Raw genomic sequence first — 12,883 nt, 5'->3', positions numbered from 1 at the left:
CCAATCCATCCTGCCTTCTTGCCTTTAGCTCCATGACAAGATAGACAGCCCCAACCTCCTCCCACTGACTGGCATGGTTGGCAGTGGTAAAATGATAATAACGGGTCTTGAATCATGACTTGTCTACTGCTTGCTCAAGAAATGAATAGTAGTCTAATCAAACTGATGTCAAAGCATCATTCCAACAAACAGTATTTTCATAGGAGCAATTCAGACATTTCAGTATGAAGTCGTAGCATACATATGGATGACTTGATATGGCTTCAGAGCCTTTGTGGTCACAGGTGCATGTGAATTAGGCAGTTCTACGGACTGTACTCCTAATGCTTCACAGACTTTCAGTGGCATAATGTGTGTGTATTACTGCTTTACATATACCTGCTGGCTGTATTATATTTATGCTGTCTATGGAGCTTCAAAGTTTATAAAGCCATTCTCTTGATTAGAAAATGGAACATGTAATCGAGATCAAAATAAAGTCTAGTTGATCACTAAACATACGTGAGGCAGTCAGGTTGATGTGATTAAAGAATGTGGCATCGGCAGAGACATTCGAGAGCCAGTGCTATGTTGACGGCTGGGGAAACCATCTGGAAAAGACTGCTAAGTTTGCTTCCTTACTACTAAATCATAGTTATGATCTCAAGAGTTTGAGAAGGATTAAGAGTCTTAGCATTAATGACTTTTTGAAGAGTTCATCTTTGTAGGAAGAGACACTGGTCCTGTAATGGGCAGATTAAATAAAAGGCAAGAATGCTTAATGCTAGAAAGTGACAGTGTAGCTAGAGGCAAATAGCCACAGTTGACTATGTTTTGTCTTCTGTGGTTTAACCTGGTTTTGGTAAAACAGTTTTATTTTGAAGAGAGAGTTGAAGATTCTAATGTAATCATGAGAAGAACCGGCCAGGTAGGTCAGCAGAAGAGTTTTCAGAGCATAAAAGAAGGGTGTAAGTGAAACCTCTGGGTTACAAATGGGAAAAGAAAAGATTACAAGAGAACAAAGTTGAGTAAGAACTGCCTAACTTAGTAAAACCCTCTACCGACACAAATACCAAATTCCTAAGTATCCTCTATTCAGAAGAAACTAGCACCTCAAAAAGTAATATGAGCAGCTGCAGATGCCAGTTAAGGGCTTGGCTCTCTAATCATCACTACATCCTGACAGGAAAAGTGACCTGAGCATCCCTGAGGTGTGTCTTAGGAAAATTTGGGGGTAATTAGGTGCCAATTACATTGGTCTCCAGAATTTTTATTACCTAGGAAATTGTAGTGCAGTCTTTGAACTGGTTCAGAAATCCTTTATAACTCAGTTCTTCAAAGGTATCGATTCCTGTAATTGCATTTAAATTCGTTCCCTTTCTAAATCTGCTTAAAAACAGGGCTCAGAGATGTTTACACTTGCACATGTAATTAAAATTTAAAAATCAATTGGGAAACTCACTGAGATCTCTCATAATAGCAATGGTTATTTCCTCAATATTAATTTGAAATGTTAAATTGAAAAAATAAAATCACTTTAAGAGTTTCTGTAAAATGACATGCATATTGTCATTATAAACTGAGGTACATTTTCTATATTAAAAATTAACTTAAATATAGGAGGTAGTCAATGTATTTTTGTTTGCTATTGCATAGGATACTTAAAGTATGTTTATAAAATACTTTCAAATTGAACGTTAAAAATTCAGTCAAGTAAAACTTTTAGCATGATTTAACCAAAAATGTTAAAGGTTCAAATCTCACTGAATTAGCAAGAGTTTACATGAAACAGCCCTGTGTGTGTGTTTGTTTATGTAAATTCCTATTTAAAATATATAACTGAATAAAGCTATAATTTTCTCAGCCTCTTGTCACTTCCTTAGACTGTCAGCCCATTAGACTTAATGTGAGTGACTTCATTTCACTGGCTATAATTCTCTGAGTAAGCTGGCCTCCTGCCCCAATTAAGATGACAAAACTGCACTGAAGTAGACCATTAGTGATAATTGATAAAGTAAGGGTTTTGTTGTTTTTGTTGCAGTTCCTTTTTAAATGTAGTTTTAGCTTTCCCTAATACATTTAACTACTTTTTATTTTTATTGAGTGTCACAAACTCTTGATACTGACGATGTATATGAGTAAGATCAGTAATGATCCCTTTTTACACAGAACCCACCAATGAAGAGGCAATTGTAAAATCTGGTGTCATAAACTAGCCTAGGTATATTGTTTAGGTGTATTGGTTAGAGATGGCTCCATAGAGGAAGTGAGGACTAGGTACATGTGGATACTGGCCTAGATTCGCAATGGGGGTGGAATGAGGCAGGATTTAAGATTTTATATTTGCTAGATTTTATGGAAAAAAAATAAATCCCCTACAATGCAAAGCAAAAAAAAAGTGTGGGGAGGAAGGCGCTCCTAGGAAGGGCTCTCTGGTTTCTTGAGCAGTCAGTGGTTCCAGAATGAGGAAGAGAGTGGGGTGTGCGAGCTGAGTGGAGGTGGAAGAGTTTCTCTTAGATGTAGTGAATTTCAGGAGCCTAGAGGGCCAGCATAGTGGAAACAGCTAGTGCGAAATCTGTATTCAGATCTCTTCTTGCTCCCCACACTTTTTAAAAGTGTTTTGATGAAGGATCTTTCTCATAAATAAAAAACTTTGAACTTTATTTTGTAATTTATGTACCTTGACTATAAAGTCACTGTTGTGGTTCTGAAATTTGATGTTCAGTTCAGCGGATTATTTAGATGCATATAATTGTGTGATTCCTTTGATTCTTGTTATTGATTTGGATATTTAAAGTCAAATAAAATTATGAAGAAAGAAAAGTTGTATTTCATAAATCAAAGAAAGGTTAATAAAACATTAAAACATAAAAATTTAAAGAAAAAAGTGACTTTAAAAGTCCACATTATTTTCTTGGCCTGTTGAAATGAAGCTTGGGTTATAGCAAGAAATCAGTTGTTTCCTGTATTACATTTTTAATACGGTTCGAAGTCTCTATGTAAGTTTAAAAACTCCATGGAATTTAACAGTAAGAATTGTCTTCTAAGTTCTAGTTTAGAGCGTTTTTGAAATGTGCTTGAGAATTTTCTTTCATATAGACTGAAGGGAAAACTTAAAGCCATATTCAGATTCAACTGAGTGACTGGCTTGCTTGTACACGAGGGTTGTGTCAGTACACTCAGTGAACCATCCACTGTTGGAAGGGATGATCTAGCCCGCCGTCTGTTGGCAACAAGACATAAAAGAATTTGCAGAGATTAAGGAAGTTCTTTAATAAACTTTCAAAAGTTAATAAAGATGCTCTTAAGTTCTCTGTGTACCTGTTTCCCAGGGAAATACTCCCTGGAGTCAGTAAAATGAAAGTCTTTCTTATAACTTGTGACACCTACTAGATTTCATTTCTAAATCACATATAATAACAGAATTTTTAATATTTTGTTTTAATAAATAGGGCCTGAGAATGTCCCTTTTAATGAGTTTAACAAGTTTTGAAGATACATACTCTTCTATCAAATGGAGCTTCGAGATTTTGCATGTATTTGAAAGTTGGAAATCTGACCTAGTCAGATCCTAAGTGGTAAAAATATATATGTAACACCACTGCAGTAAACTACTAATAGTAAACTACTGATAGTAAACTACTGAGTAAAACATGTAATGCAGTGTAAGTACAAAATCTACAAGATTCTCTTTTACACTGTTTTAACGCACAAAAGAAGAAACAAGGCTCAAATGTTTGTACTTCATGAGAGCAGTCCTATGGAATACTGTGCAGGGGCTTGAAAGAACTGATAGGCAACCTAGCATAGGGTTTGGCCACCTCAGCAAGTCCCACTGTTAGCTAACATTGCACCTTTACATGTCATTTTATACCATTGAAATGCAAGTGTTTCATTATCTTACTATCAGCCAGAGTTCAAATGATAAAATTATAATTTTAGTTTTTTAAGTAAAGGATGAGTAAGGAATGTAACTTTGAGTCAGCGAAAACCGCTTTTTTGTTTTTGCTTTTTAACTCTAGCACCTCAGCAGCTCTCCTCACTCCACTGTCAAGCAGATTTAGGCTGGTTCGTTCTGGCAAGCACTAATTTGGAGTGCCACGTTCCTGATTTACCTTCAGTATAGAAAAGAGCACTGTTTGGCTTTAACAATAGGGCTTTAATTATAAAAATGTATGATTATATTTTGAAATATGTTCTATATCAGAAAATGTTTTCTGTAGTTCAAAAAAACAAAGCACCGTACTTACGCTCTACTAAGAAATCAGGTGATAGAAGAAATATGTCCATTATTTTTGTATCATGAACATTTGTGAGTTGAACTTATACCAGCTAATGTATGTACTGCTATATGAGTGAAAACTGGGTAAAATTCCCTTTTTCTAGGAGATAGAATTATCTTTAATAAGTCTTTTATACTTTTAGAATATCTTTTATACTTTAATAAGTATAAAATAGAAGTGTGGAAAATGTTAGGCATTTTGATTTTCTTACAAAACAAATTGAAACAGTTCATTTAATTTAAGTCATTGTATATATTATACTTTCGTGTATTTATATATTTTTTATCTTCTCATTCTGGTTTATCTGTCCTAAGTAAGAGCATAACTAGTCAGTGGTGTCCTTGCCTTTGCTCCCAGTTATACTCCAAAACTTGAGTTAAGACCCTGTTGCTGAAGACACCACATACTTGAATCATAGGACATGGAGAGAGATCAAACTGGTACCAGTCTGGAAGCTTCATCCCTACTGGCCAGCTTTCATAGTGCTAGAAGGTACTCTGCAGGCTACCAGGGGAGAAAGTAAAGAGCAATCTTACTCAGCTGTGAACCCTGTAAGCTACAGTAACATAAAGAGTGGCCTTGTAAGACATGTCCACTGGTACAGAGTAATATGGATGTTATGGGAGTAATCAACCATTTTCTGATTGAATTTAAGGTCACTCCACAAGAGTATTACCTAGTACCATTCACTAGGCCAAGAACCTATCACTGGTAGGTTAGGCCCAGGGGTAAGCCTACTACTATTTGTTGAGTGAAGTACTTATCTTTATACCTATAGATTAGCTCATCTCTCAACCCTCATCAAAGAAGCTTCATTTTGCAGTAGATGGTAATTAATACAGAGACCAACAACTAATCCATGAGCAAAGAATAAGAGAATGAGGTGTGATTTTCCTTAAATGGGTCATCTGTATCACACCTGTTCTTTTCAAGGCTCTGAGATCATCACAGAAGAGGGAGCAGAGAGATTGTAAGAGCCAGGGGTAGTGGATGACTATAGCAAAATAGTGTTCTCTGAACATTGCAGGGCCATTGCATATATGAATGCACAGCAGCTGTGACAGCATGCAGAAGACCGGCACAAGATCGAGCCAGACAAAATCCAAGCATGGATAGGGAGGGAATCAGGAAGTCCCAGCCTAGCTAAATTGTTACTGACAATTGCTGGCTGCTGGGGAGGGAGAGTCAATTTTCTTCAGAGATGTGGCCCCTGCGAGGTCCCCATGCTCCACAAGGTGGTCTTACAATGTCCATACTGGCAGCACTAAATGAATTCAGCAGGTTTTTAAAAAATGAGCTCATTTTTTGGAGGGAATGGCAGAGGGTAGAGGGATAGATTTGATAATTTTCCTTTTAAAGTAAAAAAATTAAATTTTAAAAAGCACATAATTTACCTATGATTTTATTGGCAAAAAAAGAAAATCCAAAAACATGGTATGCTTTTCTTTTATTATGTGAGTCTGTGGTGTCCGTGTGTATATACGTGTCCACATATGTGAGCACATATGGATGCAGATGTGGATACACGTGCGCGTGCACCTAAAGTTGCCATGTGTCTTTAGGTTACTCTTTGCTGAGTCAGGGTCTCCCATGCATTCTGGGACAATGAACTCCAGCCCTTATGCTTGCAAGGCAAGTGTATCCACTGAGCCAGCTCTTCAGCCCTGGGCCATTTATTTTTTTTACTGAAAATTATAAAAGAAATTATTGTCAGTATGTACTAGGTGAAGATTAGTAATTGCTGGAACCAGTAGTATGTGTTAAATTGTATGTAATACCATGCCCCTGTACCAAGAGTCACATCAAATCATTAAGTTCTTCAAAAGACTTTGCTAGTTATAAAAATATGACTGATAGACTGGAGGAATGGCTCAGGTAAAGTGCCTGCCATGCAAACATGAGGAGCATTTGATCCCCAGAACCCAGGCAAAAAGCCCAGCATGATATATAACCTCAGTGTGTGATGAGGTGGGAGGACAGGCACATCCCTGAGTCTCATTGACCAGACAGCTTAGCCAGATCAATGAGTTTTAAGTTCAGTGAGAGACCCAATCTTGAAAAATAAAGGTGGAAAGTCATTAGACACACTTCCTTGACCTCCAGTCCCCACATGCACACACACCTGCATTTGTATACACACAAGAAGTGAATTAAAATATTTCTGAGTGTAAAGCTAAATGGTAGCACAGATTATTAGGCTTCATTTTATATTATCAATATCAATATTTTTAACACTTTTCACTAATTTGTTTTTCTAAGATTTGTGTATTATTAAAGCAACTTTTCATTAAGAAAATGTAAGGGTTGTTTTGTTCTTGTTGTTTTAGTTTTGTTTCTATGGTTTTTTCTTTCTTTAGGAGTACCGAAATCTAATCTTTTACACACCAAATCATTGAGAGGCCACAAAGACTGCTTTGCAAAATACCATTTAATTGCAAACCAGGATTGTTCTCGATCCAAGCTTTCCAAAAGTACTTATGAAGAAGTTAAGACCATTTTGAGTAAGAAGATAAACTGGATTGTACAGTATGCACAAAATAAAGATCTGGATTCAGATTCTGAATGCTCTAAAAATCCCCAGCATCACCTTTTTAATTTCAGGCATAAGCCAGATAAGAAATTACTCCCACAGTTTGATTCTCAAGTGCCAAAATATTCTGCAAAATGGATAGATGGAGGTACAGGTGGCATCGCAAACTGTACACAGAGAATTTTGGAGCAAAGGGAAAATACAGACTTCAGGCTTGCTATCCTACAAGATTCAGATGCACTGTGGCCTCACAGTCATGACCAGGCACAAAAAAAAGAAGATCTGAGCTCTAGTCAAGAGGCGAATGTCCAGTCCCAGAGTCTGCGTTACAGCAGGGAGGAATGTGAGTAATGTGAAAGGAGATGGTAAAGATGGAGGGATTTGACATGATTGGGGCGGGGGGGCTGGGGAAGGTTTTGGTATTGGTTGGATTTTTTTTTCACGTTTATATATGTGTGATATGTGGAGAGTTTTCATGTAGAAATAATAGATTTGTTAAACATAATATTTAAATGACAGATAAGCCTTAGCAAAAATGAGATGTGTTGTAGCTCTTCATTCTCTAGAAGGTTCTTGAGTTTGTCCTACATAATAAATTTCAGTAGTTCCATCGTTTATTTGGCCACTTACAGTGATTAAACTTAATGCACTCAGCAAACTTAAATTGGAAAATTCAAGGTTCATGCAGTTTATGTAACCTGAGCTGTTAGCCAATGCACATGGTTGTGTTGCTCACTTTGAGACTAATTGGCTAGGTTTCCATGGAAAAGCAAACATCTGGCATTTTACTAAAGGCCAAAAGGTAATGTGGGCCTGTTTTAAAATTAAAAGTAACTTACTTTGTCTGCCTCTTATCTATGAAAACTCACAAAAACTGAGGTAATTTTAATTGGCTTTAAATCAAATTATATTAGAGCCAGAAGGGATCTTGATAGTTCTTTAGGCAGCTTCATTTTTTGTTTATTTGTTTTTGTTTTTGTTTTTGTTTTCTTGAGACCAGTTCCAGCTGGCCTGGAGCTTTCAGTGTAGACCTGGAACTCTCTATGTAGACCAGGCTGGCCTCAAAACTCACAGAGATCTGCCTGCCTCTGCCTCCCAAGTGCTGGGATTAAAGGCATGCACCACCATAGACAGCTGCATGATTCTACATGTAAAGGTGGTTTAAATAGATGGACAAATTGATTTTTTTTTAAACTCCACAATAAAGTGCTGTTTTTTAACCGCAGGTCATGAATTATGTAATGCTTAATCAAAACCAGTTAGAATGGACAGTGACTAGTAATTTTTGAAATCTGAAAGAGGAGACGCCAAAATCCAATAGGCCTACTACCTATTTTTTAGTGAAATCTTTGTTTCCTGTAGAGGATGGAGATGTTACTGGTAGTGATATGTAAAATGTGTTTCTTATAAGGGTTTTGTGGTTAGGATTTGAAAATTCTACACACTTTTGAGAACTGATGCATGACCCCTGGAATTCTGCTCAGTATTGTATGGGCAGATAACTGCAGTTTCTTTACTCACACACTGTGAGAAGCAGCTTATTTTTTCCAGGTTGTTGTGATGTTAATGTATTTTCATGTTTCAGTGAATTCAATGACTCTTGGTGAAGTAGAACAGCTGAACATAAAGCTCCGCCAGCAGATTCAAGGTAAAGAGTCAGTCTCGGTGCTCTGTTTCCTGTGAAATGTTTATGATACAGAATATCCCTTATGATCCAACACTGTTAGCTTCAGCAGTGTTTCCATTTGGACAGTAGACTCAACCCTGTTGAGGTTTTTCAGGCAAAAAGAGTAAGAGAATAGTTTCCCTAGGACCTTCAGGAAATACAATCTTAAGTGAAAATGAAGGCTACGGTTAGTTAATCTCTGCCTCTTGCCAACATTGAATCCGCAGGGCTGCCATGCCAAGCACTCTGGGGTGTGCTGCCCAATGGTTCTTTAAGGCAGGTACGCTTAGCCCTGTTTTCTGTTTTGATTTTTTTTTTTTGCGGGGGAGGGGGTACTTTTAACTATGAACTATTTCAAACACACAGAGAGTAGTGAGACTTGTATGTGAACCTCTGTCCTTTACCATCAGCTCCAACTTTACCAAAACAGCAATTTTTCCTCATTTCCTCCTTTCCATTCCTTTCATCCCACCCCAATCACCATCATTTTTAGGAAATCCCTGATGATCTATTGTTTCATCTATAAATATTTTAGAATTTTCTAGAAAGGATTTCAAAACTGTCACATCCTCATTGTCAGATTATTTCAAAACTAATTCCTTAATATCTCCATATGCGTTAATACTAACAGTGTTCAAATTCCCTATTCGCCATCTTTTCTTTACGATTTATTCTCATTTGGTAAGGCTCTTTGGAGATTTTAAGTTGCTTACAGAGATTATGCCTTCAGTGAGTAGTACCTGAAGAATTCTGTCTTCATTGCAAAACGTCCCTGAACACACAGCGTTTCAAATAATGAAAATGACAGAAATAATCATTTACAATGTTAAGTGTTTATTGTTTCCTGACATGTAGGACCTCATTCAGCTCCAAGGTGTTTTATTATTGTTTCTCTTATCCACAAAAGGAAATTGAAGCAGAAGGTTTAAATTACTTGCCTGAGGTACATAATAGAGCCAGGATTTTGAAAATCCAGGTAATCTATTCCAGGCCTCTTGGAAGAACTTCCAGACCTGGATATTAATAGACATTTATATACTAAGTCTTACTAAATATTGGTTCAAATTGAGAAGTGACTGCTCAGGTGGTAACCACTACTTCTGATGTGTGCTTAGAGTCATTTCTGAGGCGGGTTTTTTTGTTTTGTTTCTTTTTTTCTTGAGACAGAGTCTCCCTGTAGCCCCAGCTAACCTGGAACTCAAAATATAGACCAGGCTGGCCTTGAATTTATAGAGATCCGCCTGCCTCTGCCTCCTGAGTGCTGGGATTAAAGGCATGTGCCATCACCCCTGGCCACTTAGTCATTTCTTAAGTTTCACGTGGTAGAGAAGAAACAACACTCCAGTTGATTCAGAGTGTGATAGGGTCATCAAACTTGATGGGCTTTGAGGAAAACAGCAATTTCCTTGGTGTCAGACCAGTTTCATTACTAAAATTTGCCCAGTGCATTCATTTCACTAAGTGTATTTAAAATATAATTCTAAGGATTAGCATTCTCTGTACTAAAAACAAAACTGCTTTTTAAATCTTCACAGAAGTATTTGAAGAGTTAACACACCAAGTCCAAGAAAAGGACTCTTTGGCCTCAGAGCTCCACGTCCGGCATGTTGCCATCGAGCAGCTTCTGAAGAACTATTCCAAGTTGCCATGCCTGCAAGTGGGACGGGCCGGAACGAGGTCACACCTGCCCATGAACAACTGAGCTACAGCTTAGTTCAAATGCTGTACCTTTTATTGGTCTGCTAAGCATGTGTACTTTGAAAATGTTTGAAGAAAGTTATGATCTACTTTTTATGGTCACTGTATTTGCAAAGCATAAGAAAATATTTAATATCTTTGTCTAATAAAGCAGATCACTCAAGTCTAGGGTTAATCATTTGGCTTCATTTTAGGAATATTTTTCCTATAATTACTGAATGCCCTTTCCTAACTTTTACTATATGTGACTACTTAAATGTACCGTTACAATGTTTTTATTGATCATTTTATTGTGTTCAACTGTCAAAACAATAGAAACTTAATAAGCTCCTCATATTATTCCAGACTACTAGAGATAATTTTTAAGAGGGAAGTAGAATTTATAATATCACCTTATTTATGAGCAATATTTTAATATGAAATTTTATATATAAAGTGGTATTTTTCCATTCTCTTTATACATGTGTATTGGATGACTCAGTATTTACACTTTTATGTGTGAATATGTTCACCCACATTTCAGATCACTGCACTTTATTCTCTGAATACAGTGTTTCTATAACTGTTATCTTTCTTTCCAAAGATAAATGTATTTTGGATAGTATTTGTGGTAGACATCTACCTAGTTGAGTTGTTTTAACTTCTAATGATATAATAAAGGAAAATTAATGACTTTTTAAAGAAAGTATACAAGCTATATTAGTTTTCTGACAAAAGCAGTTCTGAATGAGTTTAAGAAGAAAATACTATCTTAGTTTTGTATGTCAGTCTCCACAAAAGTGCAAGCCCCTCTCCCTCATTCGTAGACTTCCCATGACTTTAATATGTTAGACTTTGGACAAAGTAAATTCAAGTCCAATATAACTTCTCTCTTCAAATTGCAATTGTGATCCTGTTTGTGAAAAAAAATTAAAATTACTCTGCGTACCACTTGACAAAATGTTTCAAAAGTCCATAAGCTATCCAAATTCTGTTATCGACAGTGAAATTAATTCTCAGAAAAAGCTTTGTAAGGTATATTTCTAAACTTAAAAATGTAAAAGAAAAGAAGATTGTTTGACAAAAGAAAAGCAGAACTTCTAATTCAATAAAATAAGCCCATGTGTTAAAAGGATGATGCTATAAGCTACTTGGGTTCCAGATTCTTAACTAATTATCTCAAGAAGCTAGGTAAGTTTTAATGATGTAAATTGTTTTTAGCAGGTGCTTAGAATGTATTTTTGTAATAGATTACTTGCTTAAAAGAATCTACAGACAAACCCATTAACTTGGCAGCTTCACGCATAAAGCTATAAATGATTTCTGCCTTAAAGTTGGCAGTCTGTCCTGGTTAGGGTTAGATTTTAATATTAAACAGAAACAGTATTTGACTGAGAAAAGATGTGCTTTGCTGTAGTTGAAAGCACGTTTTTCTAATGCTTAGATGTATTAAATTGGCCTGTGGATGGGTATTAGTTGATATTCCACTGCTTGTGTTTTTGTTTTTCCTTGAACTAAAACTTAACTCTCAAGCTTTTGAGTCATCCAACATGAATTTAAAATATAAAGAGTGGACAGGAAAGTGTTGCCTTTAGTTTTGATAAGCTTTAAAATGAATGTGTGCAATATGGAAGTGTCCAAATTTACAAGTTGGATAGGCATGTCTTGATGATGCCGTTAAGTGTTCAGTGCTTAGTTGTTATGGTTACGTTCTCAAGTTTGACTTCACTCTTTCTTGGCATAACTCATTAAGAATGTCAGAAGCAGTGTGTTGTACACATTTGGGCTTCTGTTTAGATGACTTACAGACAGTCTTCAGAAGTCCAGGATGTGTGGCATTTGACACAGTAGTAGTTAGTGTATTCCGTGATATGAACCATATGGTGCAGTCCTAACAGAGTGTTATCCAAAGAAAATGTTTGCTTATCTCTTTAAAAAGCTTTTGGGCAAACATGTAGTTTTACTGCGTTTAGTTTAATTGAGTGGGATTGTACCATGTACCAAGGTGTTAACTGGGGACTCTTGATTTATTCCATTTAGATCTTTCTACTGAAACTTCAGAGAGTAACGGTGCTCGGTCCTGATGCTGTGGTGCTGGTGGTCACACTAGGACTTACATGAATTTTTAGAAAAAAACTTCTTGAAGTATTTTGCATGATTTATCCAGATATTCATTAAATATATTTTGGGAGGGGGTAGTTTGGGGAGTTTTTTTGTTTTTTGTTTTTCTTTTTTTTTTTGAGACAGAGTCTCGCTGTGTAGCCCTGACTAGCCTGGAATTCTCTTTGTAGACTAGGTTGGCCTTGTTTTTGTAGCGATTCTCCTGCCTCAAGAGGAGATTGAATGCTGAGGTTAAGTGTGTGAACCACCACACCTGGCTTCATGTGTTCTCTTGATCGAATATGCGATTATTGGATATGCAAAGGGTCAGGGACAGAGTTGAGTTCTAACTTAAAGAACTATGAACGACCACAAATACTGGTTTATGTATTTGGCTCTTTCTAAACAGTTGTCAGTATGTTTTGAGAAAGTTCAGAAGAAAATATCATGCATGATTTCACTTTCAAAGATAACAAAAGACAGACTGATAATAAGCCATTACTAACATTTCAGAGCATCTGTGATTGACGGGAATGAAATAAACATTTTTTTCACATTTTTTGTGTAAACTAGAGAAATATTTTTAAAAAATCAGAACTCACTGGAGGTGGTGTCTCACGCCTTTAATCCCAGCACTGGGGAGGCAGA

The 12,883-nt window shown here is 36.5% G+C and overlaps 1 protein-coding gene across 1 annotated transcript in view; it reads left to right on the top strand.

The window, feature by feature from the left end:
* CUNH21orf91 (chromosome unknown C21orf91 homolog) overlaps window positions 1-12,883 on the top strand; it is a 27,765-nt gene extending 14,882 nt beyond the window's left edge. Inside the window, exons 3-5 of the mRNA XM_008844407.3 lie at window positions 6,620-7,135; window positions 8,378-8,440; window positions 9,994-12,883. Coding sequence (XP_008842629.1) covers window positions 6,620-7,135; window positions 8,378-8,440; window positions 9,994-10,160 — 746 coding nt within the window. The 3' untranslated portion in view covers window positions 10,161-12,883. The remainder of the gene's footprint in view (window positions 1-6,619; window positions 7,136-8,377; window positions 8,441-9,993) is intronic.

The sequence above is a fragment of the Nannospalax galili genome, unplaced genomic scaffold, assembly GCF_000622305.1.
Source record: "Nannospalax galili isolate Female #2095 unplaced genomic scaffold, S.galili_v1.0 scaffold972, whole genome shotgun sequence".
Lineage (NCBI taxonomy): Eukaryota > Metazoa > Chordata > Mammalia > Rodentia > Spalacidae > Nannospalax > Nannospalax galili.
This window is presented reverse-complemented; position numbering and strand designations above follow the sequence as displayed.